Consider the following 22,120-nt stretch of genomic DNA (forward strand, 5'->3'; position numbering starts at 1 on the left):
TTCATTTGTTATCTTTGTTGCCAAATCTTAAAGGCCAAAAACTTATTGTCCCCAGTAAAAGATCCAGATTTCAGTTGTAATCTAATGTCTGTTATGACTTTGAATATTTTTAAAAGAATTTTGCCAATATTTTAACTTATTTCTCTCAACTTCGAGCGCAGACCAAGTAACAACAGGCAGAAACCAGTTTCTCGTTGGTTATAATTTATTGCCCGTTACGGTTTCATGTTCACAACATGGTCTCTTTGTTTTGAAACTACACATTTTCAATTTTTTGAGCATAACCTCATATTTTATGAGATCAGTTTGTTTCCCTGTCGTATTATTGCAATTTTGACAGATACAGTTGAAAGAAAGTATCGTTGGAAAACTGCACAGAGTTGGAAAAACGCGTATTTGAATTTTTAATTGTTTTTGTTATATAGTTTATGCTTTTTGGGCTGAGACACAGTTATCTCGCAAAATTTTGTGTTTTTTTTGTTTTTGCCTATGTTTGTCTTTTTTTGTTGTTATGTGCAATATACCTGAAGACGAAAGGTCTCAATTGCTTCCCCAGGACGTATATTTGAACCTAGTTACAGAATTCAATTCACAGCTGTTTGTTTTAATGACTTTGAAATTGATATAAAAAATTTTCAGTTGAATCATTATTGCTTTCATTTTCGTAACCATGTGACTCAATCCCAAAAATTAGAAAAGGCTCAATTATTATTGTGGATTCAAATTGTTTTTAACTACGCTTCGCGTCTGGTATACCTTGTGACTGATTGCTTTGCGCAATAATTTCAGAAAAAAAATTTCGAGATTTCTATATTGTTCACTTCCTGGTTATCTTGTTGTTGCCATGTCTACGTAATCCTTTGCGAAGGAAGACTCTAAGATGTTAAAATTCGGACAAAGTGATGATATACAATTCTTGCAGGTAACATCCTACAATTACTCTGCCTTGAAAGAATTGATCTCGTAAAAATTTTTGAAATTTTGTCTTCTTTTTATATTTGTTGTTATTTTGTGGGGTCGTGACTTAGTCTCAATTTTAACGTGCCCAACTGGCTTCGTAAGGTATAGCAATTTAATTCAACGCCGATTGTTGAAATCTTAAGTCTGTTATGGATTTTGAAAAAATTTGTTTTTAAAAATTGTTTGGGATTTTGAGCTTCGTCATTTTTTAAAATAATTTTTCAGTCGATTTGTAGCTCATTTTCTGTAAACACAGATCACAACCCGTTTCCAGTGAGCTATAATTTAATCTCTATAAAGAATTTAGCTTCGAACGTTTTTTTCTCGGCCTTGTTACTGCTGTTACTACAAGATTTCATAAAATATTGAGAGTTTTTTGTATTTGTACTTTTTATAGGGTTTTTGTTTTCTTTATAATTTATAACAATAATCTTAGGTCCCATTGGCTTTGAAGTTTTTCGCAATTAAACAATGGATATTGACATGTCTCAATGTCTTCCTTAAGAGATATAAATGAACGTTTTAGGGATTCAAGTGAAATTTATTCTATAGGATTTTTGAACTTCGCACCTCTGCTCTTTTTTGTCGACCCATTAGCCAGTCACATTGAGGACAGGTTCCATATTTTTTCTATTGATGTATAGGTTAAATTGTTTCGTTTAGGTTTTATCTGATGCGATTTTGATATTGTTATGATTTTATCTATAATGGAAATCGAGTTTTGGTCGTAAATAATGTTTGTTGTTTGATATTTATTATTGTCCTTTCTAGTAGTCATATTATCAACAACGTTCATCGACCGTCTAGGGTGGCATTATTGTATTCGATTTAATGTTTATGGAACGATATGTATGTTTTTGAAAGTTTTCTATCTCTTCATCATTTGTTAGCCAATTAAGTCAAGAATGTGGATGAGCGGGGTCGTAACCTTATGTGCGTACGCACACTACCGAGCCTCCTTGTTTTCTCTGTTCTCAGTAAGAATAAAACCAATATTTTTACACATGAACAGAAAAAGTTAACCTTTAAATTAAAAATAGTTTTTCGCTAAAACTGTGCGTCTTTCGTCTACTCTGAACTCATTATCGAATTTGCGTTTTCAAAACGCAATTTTCTGGAAAACAGGGTGTTAAATGAAATACATGCGTTTCATTTGGTCACATTCCTGAGCATTTCATGAAATGTTGTTGGACAACGATCCGATTACTGAAAGAGGGGTGGGAACAGTGTTTGCGCGAACACACTACTGAGCTTCGTTGTAAACAGGGCTATTAAATGGGAAACAAAATGTCATTTTATCGGAACTATATTTGAGGAATACATCAATCGGTTGTCAAATATGTCTGACCGAAAATCAAAACAAATAGATTGCAGCAGTATTAGTTCAACTTATACTTACTTGGACTAAGAATTTGGATAAAGTAAATTGACTATATTCGAGGACACGAAATATGAATCTTGCAAGTTAGATCGAGTTTGCTTGTTTTTAGTGAAATTGAGTGATTGGCGATCGATTATGTTCTGATCAAAAATCGTTCACTTTGTTTTCACTTCATTTTGAGCATTTGTGACATATGTTTGTTTCTTGAAAAATTTGAGTGAAACAATTTTTCCTCAGTAACTGTTTTGTTTTAAATTGATAATAGAAAAGTTATAATCGCAGCTTCTGCAACTAAAAAGTATTTAACAAAACAGAAATTTTTAGTATCTATGACTCCTTTTGCAACGATTAGAACAAGCTTCAGCAGAATTTCAGCAACTTTGAAACTTGGCCATGTAGATACTCGTTCATAATTAAAGGTGCTTTTTGTGAAATAACACGGAACCTATTTTCGGCTTATTAAAGCTAATACTGATCCTACAATTGAATGGAGTTTATGGTTTCAGGAAGCGAATAGGTGAGAAATTGTATGACAATAAACCCAGTGACCGACCAGCTATCTGTCCAGTATGAACAATTGTTACACCTTTGCAACCCACACAGTAGTCAAGAACAGTTCCAGTTGAGTTGAGTCTCTATTGTTATGGTAATTCTCCCAATCTTCCATCTGCGGTAATCCTCATCTATTTTTCACACCCCCAATTACTTTGAAGTGAATTATATCTGACGGCCTCTAAATAGCCGCTAAACGACAAAACCAGAGCATCGCTAAATTATATTTTCATCTAAAATTCCTTCCTTCGTTCCTTATCTTGAGAAAGAGCAATAATTCCTTTGGTGTGTTATAGTTGATATAGTGAAATATAGTTAAATTGAAAAGTGTACGAGAAAACAAGAAAACACTGCGCTTTAGTTGATATCAAAAATTGGAAATTTGGAAATATTATTGAATTTCATAACTGTATATTAAGAGCGTACAGCATTGCTACCGTTAAAAGAGCCATTATAAAAAGCCCCTCAGAAACGTGACATAGTTATTTAAATTAATATATTGTACTGCTGTGGACTGAAATTGGCGTGTGTGTCTTATTTCAAATTTGGTTTCTTTTCCCATTTTTATATTCATATTTATCTTATCTCTAGCAGTTGTCGCGTTGTTCCCTCAACTTTTTCGCAACTTTCTCTTATTATTTTATCAATTTTATCTCTTTCTTAGCTCGCTAAGATTCCTCTGTTAAAGCTTCGCACCTGCCGTAGAAAAAATTATCTATCAACTAGCGCTCTATATTTGCATGATTAATATTTAAACCCGTTCTTTCCCAATACTTTTCCTTCGTCCCTCATTCTCTCTTATCCAGTGAAAAGAAAGCCAGAGAATTCTAAGCCATAGCTAAATGATTCTCTTTTATTCGGCACTGTAGAATCACAACACAACCACCCCCGTCGTTTTTACCCCCCAAACTGAGAGAGAGAGAGAGAGACCGAAAAAGCTTCCGGATACGGCTTTGTTAAATTATATCACCTATGCTCTTTTATTTTTTTATATTCGCTCACTCTCTCTCACCTTCTGACTGTCTTTATTTTTATACAACTTTTATTTGCTGGCCTATGGAATAAAATAGCCCCCTCCCCCGATACAAATCTTGTCTGAAAAATATCTAGCGGCCTGCGATTGAAAGCGAGCCGCTTCTTTGATTTGCAAGTGATTTTTGCCTGGAGAAAAAGAAACAAATTGATTCAATTTTGTCAATCTGAGTAAAATATGAAAACAATACTTGAAATGTTTCTTTCGCTGATTTATTCTTTGATCTTATGGTAACAGACCCTCACGTTATTTACCCTCTTTGTGTCCACGTTATTTACCCTCTTTGGGGCAAATTATTGTTCGTTCACACAGTATTTCCTGGTTTTCATTCAAGGAAAATGTGACTTTTGTAAATTATTAATCGAAGAGCCCTACTGAGTCATAATGAAGTTATTTATAACTTAATTATAGTTCAAATTATTAACCTGTTTGTTCACACTCACGACCTTCACGAAATTGCCTACTTGAAAATTTGGTACGATTTAGTTAATATTATTTATCTTTTGATCAATATCAAAGACCCCTTCGATATTATACGAGTTAGAAATTCAGGATGTTTAATCTATCTTTTTAAGGGATAGAAAGTCAACTAATGATGATTGGTTGAGTTATTTGATCTTGTTTTCTTACCTATCGGCATTAATCAGTGCATCCCTTTGTTTCTTTTCCCTTTCCCCCCTTCAAATAAATTGACAAAAATTTCCTTTATTCTAAATTTTATCATCTTCAAATATTGATCGTCAAACGATTGAAGTAGAATATCTGCCATATTTAATTTGACCAAAATATTTTTTTCAGTCTATCTATCTAGCTGTATAAAGCTATTGGAGACTTTTTGTTTACGTCAACATACATATATTTGTTATTGTTGTTGATTTCAAAAGAGGTAAAACAGGTACAAATTTTCAATTGAAGATTACTTTTTGATCAAACGAGATAAAAACGAACAATTGAACCACATACGGACCGTTCTTATTGTGTTAAATGTCATTTTAGACCGAAGACGCTTCTTATAATCTATAGACTAGTTTAATCTTGTAAAGGTCAAGGGTTGGCTAGTCGCTTTTAATCTTGAGAAGAGTCGCGAATTATCTTCAAAATAGGTGGATTACCCGCCGAAACGATTGAAAAGGAACAAACAAAGATATCATTGAAGGGGGAAATACATTTTGTTCAAGTTCTTGTCTAAACAAGAAGGTCTTCGCGTACAGATTACATGCAATAACAATGGCTCTAATTAACTCCATTAGTGGGGAAAACGGGACAAATATCGGGGGCCAAAAAGGAGATCAAACTGAAGGAACAAATGGCACGTACCTTCCGGGTTTCCACCCTCAGAAATCTCGTAACAGCTTAATTGATACTTATGTAACCCTAAATAACAGCAATGCAAGTAGCCACGTTACCTATGCTACAACGGGCAAGCCACGCATTCGCTCGCCTTTCATCATTCGAGGCCCTGCACACATTTCAACGGGCGGGGGACTCTACCCCAAAAATATCACCAAATTACCCTACTCAGCTAAGACCCGCTCTGCTAACGGTACAAACACAATCAGCAGCCCCCTTACTCAACACAACATGGATGATTACAGCAGTACAGAAAAATTAAACCCCAAAGGGGGTGTTGAACAAATTAAACAACCCCCCAGTTCTTTTACAGCCACTTCAAGTGTAACTGCAACTCCTATAATTGCAACGTATAGCATACCAATGGCAGCAGCTAAACTTAATTCCACATCACCTTCAGCCACTTTACCTCTCAGCCCAAAAAATCATCATCAGAGTTTCCCAATTTGTTACTGCTCTTTAAAGGAGCATCATCAACAACGTAGCATTGGGAATTTGACAAACAAAACAAACAACTTTTGTCAAAACAACTGCTTTCATATGCCGTCAATTAGCTGCACAAAATCTGACAGAACGAGCCCAAATTCAACAACCGGAATGTTACAAGAAACAAAATTTGCCTCAAATTGTCCTAAAAGCAACAATAGTAATACTTACGATACCTTGTTTAGAAATAGCCCCAACCCCAATTCCCATCAATCTATTTTGAAATCTCCCTCTGTGACGACAGAATCATCTATACAAAACATGTTATCATCACAAAGCACGGCTCAGACCAACTTAACCACTGCAAACGCGTATCAGAAAGCTCTGATTTTGGGCAATTTAGAGCCGGACCCTCACGAGCACACTTTAGCACAGAAAGTGAAATTGATTTCTATCATTGCGGTTTCTGCATTTCTGGGTTTATTTGCCTGCTTTCTCACAATTTATCTGGTTGTGGAGCGACTTTGGTTCTGGCAGGGTCTCGACACAAACTCAGGTCAGTTATTTTCTCAAAAAAGGTAACGCTTAGAATAGCAAGACAGCAGTAATGGTCATACGGTACTTAAAGTTGTAGTACAGTATCAGATTGCGTATAAATTTATTTTTTTTTAATCTACAAAATTACAAGGTAAATAGAAAAAAGCGGTAACGTGCTAAAGATTATAAAATTGAGCTGGAAATAGAACTCAATAATTTTTATAAATTTATACACAATCTGATACTGTACTACACCTTCAAGTTCCGTATGACCATTACAGACCGCTCACTCAGGTGGTCTATGTGTAGCACAGAAAATTCTAACACCTTCAGTGAATAAAAAACAATGGCTGGAGTAGAAACATGACCCCTGAAAATGGATGAAACCACTTTATTGTTATAGCATCAATTCTCCCAAAATTCAAAACTTTTGTTGATTTTCACAAAGCGATTATTAGTTCTGATATTCTCGAGCAGGACCTATAAGAAAACACTAAGCAAAATATTCATTAAAAATATGGTAATTTCTGTTTGATGAAGACGGGAAATTTCTCGAAACCTTACCATAATCCCAGTACTAATTAGCAGAAAATAGCTTTTACACGTATGATTTAACAAGCGGAATTACTTAATCCCTTGTTTGGTCGTGATAGTTTCATATCAAGTCCCACGGGCCGCTGGGGCATGGCCATTAAGCATAATAATTTAATCACTTGTTCGGTTGTGATAGTTTCATATAAAGTCCCAAGGGCCACTGAGGCATGGCCATGGCCATTAAATATGTTAAAACATAGGGTAATAACGACTGTTAATTTTTTGTCGGATTATTGAACGGAAGTATCAAAGTACATTGGGTACAATGGCATTGGGTATATTGGCATTGGGTATAATGGCATTGGGTATTTTGGCATTGGGTATAATGGCATTGGGTAAATTGTCCTGACACCGTATTAAGACTAGTTTTTACAAATTTCAGGAAAAATCTCAATGATTTCAAAGGCGTTCTTTCTATTGCGTTTCTCCTTTCTATTTCTCTAGCTTTACTAGAAAAACGTCTGGAATTTTGCTTTATAAATATACAGGGCCAAAATAAAAACAAAATCATTAGTGTGTCTTTAAAAGCGTTTTGACGGATCTTCGTTATACAACCTTTAACATTTAAGTAAACCACATTATAGAGCGCTAGTAAAGTTTTTGCCACCCCAAAACCAATATCCAAGCGAATTAGTTATACTCACGGTTTAAATTTTTGTAGGGGTTTTTCTATTTAATGCAAATTATTTAAAAATTGTAGCAAACATTGTTTGTCTATTAAGCAGTAAAACCTTGATAAAGAAATTTTCTCAGAGAGTAATTCACAACTAAGATAACAATTTATGCTGTTTTGTTTCTGTTGAATTTTTTTTCTGTTGAATGTCAAGAATACTAAATAAGTTTCTGAATTGAGTAAGCTTAGTTTAATAGTTTGCAGATTAACACTGCAAAAGTGCTTTACATGTTAAAGTTCTTTCGTTACGCAAAAAGAGGCAAAAAAAGTTTTGATTGCAAAATGGTTTTAATTGTTTTGCTTTTTGCCATCCAACGATTAATTTTTGTAGTTTTGCGACGGATTTGTTTTATATCTTTTGAAAACTGATTAATAGATCTCTCTATCACCAGACCAAAGAAACTTAGTAATCGTATAGAAAGGATGCGTTACTTTCAAAAAAACTTTCTTGTTCTACTCCCAGGTTTGATTTGCCTTCACCTCTCAATGATGATAATGGAATGACATTCACCGATTCGCTTCGTTTCCAATTGCAATATGGGTCATAATTAGCCTGCTAATTTTCTTAAAGCGCCAAGGTTTTTATTTGATGCGAAATTTATTTTGCCAACTGTGAAATATTTGTATTCATAATATTCTTTTTTTGTACATTGTTTCCCTAATTTGAGGAAGCAAAGAGTCTCATAAAAATGGTGGTTGTGAAAAGCCTATTTTGTTAATGCAAATTATGCAAATGAGCTGGTGTTCCTTGCAATTTAGATTTTCAAAATCGTTTATATTTTCTTTCTTGCTCTCAATTTTTCCAGTCAATCTGATCGGTATCATATTGAAATCGAATTTCTTCCATTAATTGACTGAGTTATTTGAATTTGATACATCATTAATGCTTTTTCTCTGACCATATTTGTGTGCGATAGTGCGTGTTTGTACGTTTACAGGCCTCGGAGTGTAAGTGAGCGTGTTTGTGCGTGCTATTCTTTTTATCATTTGGGTATTTTGTCCGTATCTTTATCAGTTCAATACGACCGCGAAAGTCCAAGCACAGATTTTAGCGCTTACCAATTGGATATGATCTCGTTTTTTAAGATTTTTTTCTTAATAAAATTGCTGCAGGAAAAACAATGCTGAAACAAAGTAATTCCTGGAATATCAGTATTGGCGATTTCACGGCACGCATCAGTCGCAAACTGTTGTTTTGTGCTAGGCAAACAACGCCTTGATTTAGAACAATCACTATCGGCGCCCACCCACCATTCCTGTTACTTCCGATGTAACTGAAAAGAGAAATAACAGTGTTTTTGGTGTCAGTAGCGTTAATGAAGTTCAAAAATTACAGCAACTATTCGGGTTGGGATAGCTTAGAGGACTTGAACTGAACCTCAATCTCTCCACCACATAGGAGCAAAACAAGACCGTCAAAGTCGTGTAGGTTTAGGTAATTTTTGCCTTGCTAATAAGTATATATATATATATATATATATATATATATATATATATATATATAATAAATATATGAATATATATATATATATATATATATATATATATATATATATATAATAATGATAAAAATAATAATAATAATAATAATAATAATAATGATAATAGTAATAATAATAATAATAATAATAATAATAATAATAATAATAATAATAATAATAATAATAATAATAATAATAATAATAATAATAATAATAATAATAATAATAATAATAATAATAATAATAATAATAATAATAATAATAATAATAATAATAATAATAATAATAATAATAATAATAATAATAATAATAATAATAATAATAATAATAATAATAATAATAATAATAATAATAATAATAATAATAATAATAATAATAATAATAATAATAATAATAATAATAATAATAATAATAATAATAATAATAATAATAATAATAATACTAATAGTAATAATAATAATAAAAAAAATATTAACGAATTTCACAAAACTTGGTTTCACCAAGGTTAGTAAGTCCCTCACCTTACGGGGCTTGAATTTGATTTCCCTCAAACACTGTCCATCCATATGGGTACGATTTGTAATTAAAATTCTCTTAGCTAAATCAAAGCTATTCTTTGACTTCTCTTTTGAATTTGCAAACCCCATTCGACATAATTTTAAAAGTAGGATATTATAATTGATGGTATCAAAGGCCTTTGCTATGTCTAGATACACTGTCATTGGCATTTTGTTTGCTTCAAGTAACTGATACCGCCTGTAGCAGTAGAGAAGCTTTTGAGTGATGGTTGAACGATTTTTCCTAAAACCTTGTTGCTCTACGCAAAGCTTTTTGTTGCAGAAAGATAGAGAACTGTTTAAACACCATACGCTCAAATAGTAGTGACAAGGAGCTAAGCATGGCAATCGGTCGGTAGTTCTTGATATTTAATTTGCTAAAACTTTTGGCTGGGGGTCATTCCTGCGCTTTTTTCCACAAACTGGTAAACTTACATTTGCTAACACAGCAACCGAAAATAAACAAAAGTTGATTCAGAATGTATGGTAAAGCAGACTTCAGAAATTTTGGGCGGATACAATCAAAAGAGTTAGCACCACTACGCATGTGTTTGATTTCCTCATTCAGAGCCGCTTTGCTAAACGGAATGTCATAAAGAAATGTTTGTGGACTTTGATTGAATGAAACAACAACTTCAGAATCATCTTGAACAAAAACAGAAGCGAAATAATTGTTAAAACATTCTGAAATGATCTTGTACCCTAAAACTTCTTTTTCCATGTACTCCATTTTCTCAGACAGGGCTGGCTCTTTTATTACTTGTCTGATCAATTTGTATGCATCGTTTGTTGACCAGACCTTGCTTTTTTCAGCGAAATTTTTTTTGTCATTATTTAGGGAAATGGATAATTCTTCTCCAAGTCGTGAAATTTTCACTGCGTTTCGTGTATTTTGGAAGTTTTCATTGGTTCTTCTGGAAGTTTTCAGCGGAACTGCAATAGAAGACGCTAGTTCTAATTTATGGTACAAGGAGTCAACAATATTATCAATTTAGTCAATTAAAGGCATTGGATTTTAAAATTGATCGTAAATTTGTCCTAATTAGCTTTGCCAAAATTTAAACGTTTCATTTAAGGCAAGGCTTCCCGCTCAGCCTATTCAATCGAAGTTTCAAATAACAAATACTTGTGATCTAAGAAGATTTCTCCCCAAATATTTTGCTACACAAATTAGCATAATTACTAAGAAAAATGTCCAGCGAGCTTGCATGAGATTGCAGCGATGACACATTCAATTTTTTGAATTCGTTGAAAACTGCTTTTTTTAATGAACAACTAATATCTAACGGAAATCAATCTTTGTGAATGAAGTTAATGTCACCATTGAAAAAGAAAGTAAAGGATTCAATGGATCTTTGAGATTCTTGGACATCTCTGACAACCTCCTGAATGGTTTTGCAAAACAAATCTGCACTGAGTCTAAGTTTGCTGTCAGCTGGGGGAAAATAAAGGGTGATGATAACGATTATAACCTCCTTGAAGATGTATAGGCAACACCAAAAGAAATCAGAATTTGTTCGCAAAACCTCCAATTTTTATGATAATGTGTTTGTGTGTGCTATTAGGACGCCCCCATGCAGTCCAAGTTTTAGTGAGATTTACTATTTAAAATTTCTTGTTTTTCAATAATTGGGTCTAACCAGGTTTCTGTGAGGCAAACAATATCGTGATTAATAGTTTTCAGGAGGATATCCAACTTCACTAATCTATCCATACCTAATATTTACGACAATTCAATGATAGTACACGCAAAATTTTATTTGATTGTAACTATATTTCCTTACTAGGCGACTATTTTCTTCTGTAGATTAGTTAGTATCAATCATTTTGTTCCTGAAAAACAGCCTGATCTAATTTTTATGTCTGAAAGGTTGATATTCATGATTTGATCAAGTTTAAATTGATACTCTGGAGCTTGTTGAGTTTGACATCACCATGATTCTGCAAATCCAAGTGTTTGAAAGTTTCACAACCAGTGGTCGCGGACGAGTTTGGCTTGAGCTAAATTTACGCAGACGAAAAATGTCTTCAATATTTAATGTCTGGATTCCAACTTTTCGCGCAAGTTCTTCAACTGATTTTTTGTCATGACTGATTCTGTCCAATACGGTTACCATTGTATCACTTCTTTTCTCTGGTACTCCGAAAACTATTATTTTTTTCCTCTGATTGACGAGTTAGATCAGCATTCGCTCTTAAATTCTCAGTTATCTTTTGAGGTTCATTCTCGTATCGTGAATTTTTAAGTCTCAATTTAATTTCTTCTGTGTTGTTAAACATTTCGCTTTTAAAATCAGAAATGTCTTTTTGCAAGTCGTCTCTTATTCCAGCAACGCTATGTTGAAAATTATTTGGCAAATTGTCTATTGCATTGTTTTGGTGACCTGCGACGTTTGCTCTACAGGCCACACAGGCCCAAAAAGCACCATTTATCTTGTCCAATGCCTCCAAGTTCTCATGCGACAAATCTGTACATGAAACTATAAATTGCATTTAAAGCAGTTAATGCAGTAGTTTTTGCAATTTAATTTGCAGGAGCCGCAAGAAAAATTTTCAGTGGTGTTGTTACTTGTTTTGATGCCTTTCTGTTTTCCCATTTCTGATTTGTGCATTAAAATGGGCGTTGAGGAATGAGTTTCGATTGTTTTCACAGGCAAAATGCCCCGGAAAACTTGAGGGGGGACAAATTGAGCCTTCACACTTAGACCACCCCGGAAAATTGAACAAAGAGTAGGCACGATCTCACCGGAGAACTGATATTGAGCACTTCGGCTAGCCTCCGTAGACCCAATTAAATAAACTGCACTCCACAAAAAAATTGTAGCAAAGGTGTGTAATTTTTTTTAATAAGAATGTAAAATTTTCAAGTTCAAGATTTCATCAACTCAGCAACTCAATTTCATGAGCACGTGCGTACATTCTGTATATATATGCTTGTGTGTGTGTGTGTGTGTGTGTGTGTGTGTGTGTGTGCGTGTGTGTGTGCCTAATTTAAAAATTGTTTTGTTTCACATTTTGCTCGAGATTTAATCTGCCCCCCCTTCGCTTCGCTTTTTACTTGCTTCCGAAAATTTTGACATCATCCTCTCGCTGATTCTGACATTTATGTTCAATTCTATATTTTTCAGACAATAAAGTTCTTGTAAGAAAATCTTTGTCGCGAAATTTTTGAATTTGGCTTTAATATGCTTCTTTGGCTTTATTTTAATTTATCCCTTTATGCTTGCTTCTCTTCGTTATGACTCACTGTTTCTCAAAATTTTTAATCCAAATATCATTTTGAATTTTAACAGCACCTTTGTCAATTATTGAATATGCGTAAGAGTAAACTAGCACTCTATCGCTCACAGTTTCGTAGTTCATATGCAGAAAAGTAATTATTTAATATTTAATTATATTCGTTCACTAAAAATTCAAAAAATCAGAAAATGGAGGACGTATCTGTTCACAGGTAACTTTCGGTAACAGTACCAACAGTACCATATACATGCTATGAGATTACAACTTTTCAACAGCCTCCAGCGAAATTCGCTCATTCTTCAATCAAGATTCTTTCATCATAGTTCTACCTGAAGGTGAAGAGAGTGTGCTGTGAACGAGAAGAAAGAGCTGTCTTACTTCAGCCAGACACTTGTAACTCAATAAGAGCACAAGTTCAAAGTTTTAAAGTATTTCAATAGCGGCAATCCTGCATCACTTCTACTTTTGTATGTCTGTACTCTCACAGTTTGACTACGTCTCCTTTCCAGGTTCAATTAGAACCAATCTCTGCATAGTTCCTGTGTTAAACTGCTCTAAGCATCCGCAGCTAACAAATGCACTTTTTAAATGCATTTATGTTTTTGGCATCCTTATTTTGAGCAATAAATATGTGAAACCAAGGCTGGCCTACTATGAGTTCTGTAGCTTGTACTCAATTCCCGGGTTTGGTGGTCATAAATAAGTCCCAGTAATGAAAATACAAGGTCACATATGACTCGAGGTAATAATGATACAAGGTCATATATCTGATTTGTACCATTTCCAGCTAAACAATAAATTAAGCAAATTTTTCACATATGGCTAAACAACCAAAATAGCAAACGCTTGATTGCCATGAAAAAAAGTTAGATGTGATTTTGCAGGTCTAAATATCATGAAATAGGTTTGAAATTTGCCGATAGTTGTACGAAGTCATATTTTATTGTACGATTTCATGGTAACCTTAATAGGATCACATAACCAAAAATTCCACCGGATCTTTTCCGCTAGCGTCCAAGAACACGAATGCAAGCGCAAAACAAGGTTCATGCATTCCGATTCAGACGAATAAGTTTTGATCACAGAAATGTCAATATAATTTTTCTGAAAAAAAACAGGGTTGAGCAGATTTCGCTTTAGCTAGATAAACCAAAAGCATTCAAGTTGAGATTAAAAATCCAGTGACTCAAAGTAATTTTAAACTTTTACTTGAATTAGGAGCTCATATTACTGAAATCAGTGCATAATGAAACTGAGAGTACTCTCCCTTAAAAACTAAAAAGAAACCCCGTTTCTACTGCTTGATTTTGTTGAAAGAAGTGCTTTAAGGTTTGACTTTTCTTCTCTTATATTATATGCATTAAGGAGTTTCTCGTTTAAACCACAATTTATTAAGTAATTGCGCGAAATTTTCAACATATATATCTTTTTCCACCATAGTCCATAAAATAGCGCAAACATCAGTGTGTAAAATAGGATTGCTTTGCTGCTCCAGTTTGGTAAGAAGACAGAAATTTAAATGTTCTCTTAAATAAGTCTCGGTACACAAGACCAATAGCCAAATAACATTAATAAAAACAAAACTTAAGATTCTGTGATGTCGTTTGAATCGTGAGCCTAGCAAAAATTGTTTTTCTTAAATTGTTATTTAAATAAAGTATTGAATGAGTGTTAATTTTTCAAGAATTTGGAATCTGATAACCGCTTTCTTAATTACGAAAACTGCGCTGCTTTTGTGCATTATGAGAATTGTCATTTAAAGGAGACATGTTGTTTTTTCTCCATCAGATCTGAGTTGATGATTTTTAATTTTGGCAGCCATCTGACTGTTTTGGAATATTTTGCTGCTAATAATATTTCCGGTCTGTCATAATTTTATTAAAGCATTCATTTTGTAAAGGTGAAAACCACTCTTTCGAAGATTCAATTCTACTCTTTTTTAGACTATAAGAATACGTGCAGAGCATAACAACGTGCAAGCATTACTATCAAGACAACGTATTATCAAGTTCAAGACGACAAGTGAAACTTAGACGGCAAGATTTTTTTGATGCTCTTTTACTGGTTTTTTGTCTGATGTTATTGAGGTCAAAATCAGTTCGTGTTCAATCGGCAATTGTCTAGAAAACCTAAAAATATTAAGCCGAAAACCAGCTTAATCGATACATATCATGGTTCTATTTACTTAGAATTAGGTTAAATGAACTTTTTCGGAACATTCTACGTATATTAGAACGTATTTAATTCTTATTTTAAAGTTTAGAAATACTCGAATCTGATTGGCTAAAATTCGTTGTTTTATTTACTTCGTAACATCCTCCGGCCCGGAAGAAGATGTTGGGAAAACTGGTACAAGTTTTACAAGCGGGCGGACAAGTGAACCAGTCGACGTACGTAAAACGGCGGAGCGCGCGACGCTATCGGAGCCGTAACGGAGTTCCACAATCCGAGCGGTTGGGTAGTAACCCCTAGGGTTGGTTTCTTCAACTATCCAAACCAAGTCACCGGTCTTAAGGTGTTGCTCGGCAGGCGTCTGCCACTTAGAGCGTCGGTTCAGTGTCGGTACGTACTCTCTGATCCAACGGGACCAGATCGCATTAGCGTACGACTGCGCACGGGCGTAACGTTTACAATGGTCGAACTCATTATTGCCGACAACAGGCGGAATACCGGTAGAGTGTTCTCCTAAAAGAAAGTGGTTGGGCGTTAAAGCGTTCAAATCGCAAGGATCAGCGCTTACGGGTGTTAAAGGACGCGAATTGAGAGCATTCTCCACGAGACAGAAGGTAGTATGCAGTACCTCATCCGTGAGGCGACGCGTGCCAAGAATAGTATACAACACGCGCTTGAAGCTGCGTACCAACCTCTCCCAGATACCACCTTGATGTGGTGCGCTGGGTGGATTGAATCTCCATTTTATTCCTTTGTGAGCGAGCTCAGCTGCAATGTTGACAACGTTCCACTTTTCAATACTTTCTCGGAGTTCTTTCTCCGCTCCAATAAAGTTAGTGCCATTGTCCGACCAAATCATGGCAGGTGTACCCCTACGTGACACAAACCGCTCAACTCCCATTACACAAGAACTGGTGTCCATGGATGTAACTATCTCGACATGGACAGCGCGAGTAGTGAGACAGGTGAAGAGGAAGCCCCACCTTTTCTCAGTAGTACGGCGGACAGTAACATAGAATGGCCCAAAGTAGTCAACGCCAGTGTTCGTGAAGGGAGGAGACTGGTAAGCAAGTCTCTCCTTGGGTAAGTCGGACATGATTGGTTGCATAGTTACAGCTTGGAATTCGCGGCATCTCAGGCAGTGTGCTTTGATGGAACGCAATGATGATCTTAGTTTCAGCACTGTATAGCTTTCCTGCACAATTGATCTTAGGTATTCAGCGCCCTGATGATAATGCTTTACGTGCGTGTGTTCAAGGAACAGTTTTACAAACGGATGACGTGCATCTAAGATGATTGGGTACTTTACATTAAACCCAACTTCAGTTAACCGCTTGATGCGGCCCGTGGAACGGATTAGCCCATTCGGACTAATGAACGGTGAATGTGGAGCAATTCGGCTACTCCGTTTAACGAATTTATTGTCAAGAAGATCTTTTCTTTCGGCTTCAAAAGACTCTCCTTGCACCAAGTACTGTAGATGACGCTCGGCTTCGTCAAGCTCAGTAGGGTCAGTAATGCTACCATCGGGGTTACGGTAGCCGGCATGTTTTGGCAAAAGTCGGAGAACGTATGCGGCAATGCGCAAGTACTTTTGATAAGAACTAAACTTATCAAATGGGAATCACGACGGAATGGGAGTTGTCTGTTTTTTAACAGATGTAGCGAGAGAGACAGTGTCTTCTATGATGACTGCTTGGTTGACGCCAAGTTTGATGTTATTAATGACCTCTTTGTTCGGTACGAAGGGGAAACTTGAGTTAGATAAGAAATGTGGACCATTGACCCAACTGCTGAGTTGCAAAACCTCAGCGGACATTCCACGCGTGCCAGCGTCAGCTGGATTATCCTTAGTTGCGACGTGGTTCCATTGGTCAACGCTGGTATACTCCAAAATTTCACAAACGCGGTTTGCAACAAAGATTGGTTGCTTTTCATTAGAGTTTATCCACTGAAGAACGGTCGTGCTGTCTGTCCACATGAATACATGGTTAACAGTTACAGTAAGTGCCTGAATAATTTCGTTCTTCAGCCGAGCGGCAAGTAGTGCTGCTTGCAATTCCAGTTTAGGGACAGTCATTACTTTCATTGGCGCCACGCGCGCTTTCCCCAAAACAAACGCAAGCTCTGTTTTTATCTTGCCCGTAGGGGTTGTTACTCGGGCTCGAAGAAATGCGACGGCACTAAAAATATCCGGGGAACTGTCACCGAACATATGCAACTCTGTATTATGAAAGGGTCCACTAAAGTAACTTCGAGGAATTTTGATGTTTTCAAGCTTTGGTAAGTCAGCACTCCAGACCAAAAATCTTTGAACCATGTCCTGTGGGAGCTCGTCATCCCATTGTTGTCCCGTGACACGCCAGATGTCTTTTAAGAGCAATCGCGCACCGACGGTAAACGGTGCGACAAGACCAATGGGGTCAAAGACTTTCGAGACAAGACTTAGGACCAAGCGTTGCGTGAGGGACTTGGTGATAGCGCAGCTTGTACCCCTACTCACAACTAAAGTGTCATTAGTATGATCCCACTTTAACCCTAGCACATGCGATGAATCCTCCTGACATGAAACGATAACCTTGGGCTCAGTAGATTGAGAGGAACCATCAATTCGGTCAGCCAGATTTGGTGCATTGCTTACGAACTTTGTAAGCTTGAACCCACCGAGATGGAGAAGATGTACCAATTCCTTCGATCTATTGAGGGCTTTCTCTGGAGACTCCACTGAGTCAAGGTAATCGTCCATGTAGAAGTTTTCAAGGACGGCTTTTGCAGCTTCGGGGTAAAACTTAGCATTGTCTCTCGCAGTGCGTTGTAATGCATAGTTGGCGCATGTGGGCGAGTCTTTAGCCCCGAATATGTGGCGCGTATATTGATACACTACAACGTTGGTTGTGGGGTCCTCCCGCCACAGAAAGCGAAGTGATGGTTGATCTGATGGTAACACGCCAACCTGTAGAAACATTCCCTCGATGTCGGCGGAGACGGCATATGGATGTTGTCGGAAGCGAAGAAGTACGTAAATAAGATTTTGGAGCAGATCAGGGCCAGTGAGCAAAGATTTATTCAGTGAGGAGCCATGAAATTTTGCTGCTCCATTGAGCACCCTACGCACCTTACCTGGTTTGTTCGGGTTTAAAACCGGATGGTGTGGTAGGTACCACTCTTTATCGGACCGGCTCTCAACCTTGTGAGCGTCCGGAACCTCAATTACATACCCCTTATTTAGGTCTTCCTTGATGGTACTAGTATACTTCTCTCTGAGGTCTTCATCCTTGGCCAAACGTTTTTCGAGCGATTTTAGTTGCACAAGGGAGGAGAAGTAAATATTTGGGAGCTGGATGTTGTCTGCTGCCCACAGCATTCCGACATCGTATCTCAGGCCATTGTGTATGGTGGTACTTTCAAGAATTTCGTGAGCCCTTGCGTCTGCTGCAGATCTTGAGTCTACCTGCTTGTTTGCTCCGAATGATTCAATGTCGTACCATGACTTTACTTGACTTGCTAACTCATTGTCATGTTCGATATTCACTTTAAAGCACGTTGAGGTTAAACAAGAACTTGATGGTAACGGACCGCTTAAGACCCAACCTATGGGTAAGCGTACGGCAACGGGTGAACGCTTCTCATCGGCAGAGAAGTATTCTAACGGGCGGATTGCGTGATAGACATCTTGTCCGAGTATCATCTCAATGTCTTTATAGGAATATGTTACGGGATCAAGGACTGCTAAGTGTGGGTAAGTCTCTTGCAGGGCCTGTACATTAATTATATCTGAGCCGACGTTCAGACTCTCTTTAACGAAAGGGTTGACGGTGAATGGTTCGAAATCTTGTTGTTCTCTTGGTTTCACAGTAACTTCAACAACCCTAGTATCAACTACTTCTTCGGTATTAATACCCTTGACAGTTAGCTTTAGTGCTTTACCGTGCAAACCGAGTCTATCTGCGAGACTACCGGCCACCCAAGAGTTACTGCAGGCGGTATCACACAAAACTAAAGCTTTGGTATCTAAACCGGACGAATTGACCAACTGCAATTCAGTCACCTGAAGGAGCACCTTAACATCGGTAACAGATGACATTGTTGTGGTCTTATTAGGCTGGAGTTGACTAGAAGTTGCTTTACTTTGACCTGTGTTGCCAGAAGACTGGATGGTATTGGGATTTGTTGACTGTTTTGTTGGGAAAACCCTATCTGCTCCATGCAATAGTGTGTTATGCGAACTATTGCACCCTTCTGCTCGGCACTTTCTTGGTTGAGGGCACTGGCGGAATGTGTGCTTGTCCCGTAAGCACGAAAAGCAAAGTTTGTTATCCGCCACCAACTTAGCTCTCTGGGTTGGAGTCTTTTCCTTGAAAACTCGACACTCCCATAGCCGGTGGTTACCTTTGCATACAATGCATCGAAAGTAAGTATTTGTGGAAGCAGATGGCATTTGCTTCTTTGTTTCCCTTTGTTGCGAAATTGCTGCAAACACTTTTGAGGCTGTTTTGGTCTTGGTTACTGAAGTGATGTTCTCTTCAGGTTTGGCCTTGGTTGCGCTTTGTTTCATAAGATCATGGGCCTCAGCCTTTTCTTTAAGCCAATCGTTAAAGTCAAGGAGGGTAGGCTTAACCCAGTGCTTCTTAACCGTAAAGAGCGACCATGACTCTTTCATGTTTGGTGGTAACTTCTGTACCGCTTGGTTAAGTAGGGAAGCGCTCTTCAAATCAGCATCATATGATAACGACTTGAAAACCCCAACGAGACTGGATATTGCAGCAGAATAGTTTATGATGTTATCACTATTGTGCATTTTAAGAGGTGGAAAACTGCTTAGTTTATCCAAGTGTGCACTTACGACTGCCTGTGGCTGGCCAAATTTACGTTCCAAAGTCCTTAGTGCATCCTTGTACATTAAACCACAGTAAGCAAACTCGGCGATTGCAATCTTTGCTTTACCGGTGACGAGTGTTTTAAGGTACGTCAATTTAACGTCATCAGTGAGCGGCTGCGAGTCGATCGCGCTTTTGAATTGACTATACCACTCATGCCACTTTAATGGGTCGCCATTAAACTCTGCAAGTTTCCACTCGGGCAAAGGGTCGTTTCTCTTGCTTGTTATTGCATCAGCTAATTCCCTAATCAATGACGCATTGTCCGGTATCGGAGGGGCAGGTGCAGACACCTGCGGACCGCTCCAACTCAACGGGGTGGGCCCAACATAGGGGTATGTTGGCTGAAAAACCGGAGTGGCTAAACCAGGTACAACATTAGTAGTCGCGATCAGGTTTTCCTGCTGCGCGCCTAACGGTGATTGCATATCAATCAAAGGGGGCGAATTGTGATAAATTCGTGGTGGAACATAAGTGCTTGATGGTGCGATATGGGCGTGTACATTTGGAGGCAGACTATTCACGGTGGTTGTGTTTTGATTGACTATTGACGGTCTGTGCTGTGGAAACCGCCAATGACTCATATTTGGCACAAAGTTCTGGCCAAGAGGGATATTGGGCATAGTTAGGAAAGGAGGAGCAACAGAACGTATTACTTTGTTTACTCGGTTATTATTATTCTGAAATGTTTTGACGAGAGGCTGATTATCCAAAGTGACTTGTGGGATGGGAGCAGTGAAGTTAGGTGCGAAGACTGGGTTCGGAATGGGAAGGACGTTAGGATGAGCGGGTTCGGAGTTGTGCTGTTGAATGTTTGGACTTGGTGGGGCGCTTGGGTGCAGGGGAACGTTGATTGTGGGGGCTGGATGATTTGTCGAAAAAGGAGGAAGAGTGGCGTTTGGTGCTCGGGGGACAAAATTAATTTGTTGTTGGGATAATATTCGCTGGGCCAAATTATTCTTCGGCAGACTTGATGTTTCAGGTCCCCTGGATTGTGCGTGTGGAAAAAACTCGGATGCATTATTTTGATTTTCTTGTGGTGCGAACGTCTGTGGTGGAATGGGCTGTTGAATGGGCGGTGAAGAAGCCCCTGGGGCGTGTACAGAAGGTGGCTGACTATCCGCGGTTTCTTGGTTAGTTCTGGTTGGAAGCGCCACGCCTTGCTGGCCTGTTTGATCCATTTGCGCCCTTAGGTGCGCCTGGTACAAAGCCTGTGTGTTAGCAGCAGCCAAAAAATTTTCAGGTGGCGTATAATATGGATCGAGTTGCTGTAAGGTCTCAACGCTTAAAAAGTAATTGCCTCGACAATTTTTTGGAATCGAATGCCTTGAAATGTCAGTGTCGTGATCATCCACTGCTTCGCCGTTATTATGGCTAGGGCATTCTTGAGGGTCTTTCGTAACCTCTGGTTCACCAGTTTTCTCGTTGTTATTAAAACCTAAAGCAAGTGAGGTGTTGATCCAATCCTGGACAGCCTTTTCACTTCTCATCGAGCTCCTAGCACTTGCAGTTGTTTCAGATTGGCTACCTTTAGAAACGGCGTCCAGTAATTCAAATTCTTGCAGGGTTGCCTCTGCCAAACGTTTCCTGTTGTTTTCCTCCAGTTCATCTAATTCCATTTGCTTTTTCTGTTTAGCAAGGCGAATGGCTGCCTCATTCTGTTTTTCAATTTCTTCGCGCTTCATTTTGGCAATAACGTAATCATGTTTACGCTGACTAGATGTTTTTGACGAGGTCATCAATGAGGGAAGTCTAGAACGAATGGAAGCCCTCGGTTCCTGAAACTCACTCACTTTATCATCAGCAGAGTTGATGTAGTTTCGTGCTGAAGTGAGGATCTTGTCGTTCTTGGTTGTCATTGCCTCTAAGTAAGACTCTAGTGACGGAACAAGTGCACTTGGATCCTCCGTTTTTCCAGCAAATGCAATCAGGTCCTCATTTTTGTCTACAACGGTCATAAATGCTTCGTTGCACTTTGTTACTAGGCGTTCAACTTTCACTCGCCTACTTTGGTTATTTATACAATGAAGAATATCTTCATGAATGGCATGCAAATCAGCCTCACGCTTTGACCTGGCAGCGTACAACTTTTTGACTTTTTGATCAAGACTATTAGACATCACGATGATATTATTTCCAAAACCCAGCAAAACTACCACTGCACACGGTTATCTATTATATGCACACTCCAAATAAATTGAACCCACGCAAAACAAACCCACTGTAAAGACACCAAACACAGCACACTGTAGACAGTCTGTAAAACAAACCACCCAAAGAGCAAGGA

At 37.6% G+C, this 22,120-nt stretch overlaps 2 protein-coding genes across 8 annotated transcripts in view; both read left to right on the forward strand.

Annotated features, from left to right (window-relative positions):
- LOC142349646 (zinc finger FYVE domain-containing protein 1-like) overlaps positions 1-22,120 on the forward strand; it is a 482,388-nt gene that overhangs the window by 221,648 nt on the left and 238,620 nt on the right. The window lies entirely within an intron of this gene.
- The window catches only part of LOC142349028 (uncharacterized), a 93,248-nt gene that overhangs the window by 65,861 nt on the left and 5,267 nt on the right, over positions 1-22,120 (forward strand). For 4 of the 5 annotated variants that reach the window (XM_075400435.1, XM_075400432.1, XM_075400436.1 and 1 more), the window contains exon 2: positions 2,848-6,258. In XM_075400435.1, coding sequence (XP_075256550.1) covers positions 5,154-6,258 — 1,105 coding nt within the window. In that variant the 5' untranslated portion in view covers positions 2,848-5,153. Of the gene's footprint in view, positions 1-2,338; positions 2,425-2,847; positions 6,259-22,120 lie in introns of those variants that run through there. The other variant, XM_075400434.1, reaches the window with a different exon arrangement.

Source organism: Convolutriloba macropyga, chromosome 11 (assembly GCF_964194025.1).
Source record: "Convolutriloba macropyga chromosome 11, txConMacr16.3, whole genome shotgun sequence".
NCBI lineage: Eukaryota > Metazoa > Xenacoelomorpha > Acoela > Convolutidae > Convolutriloba > Convolutriloba macropyga.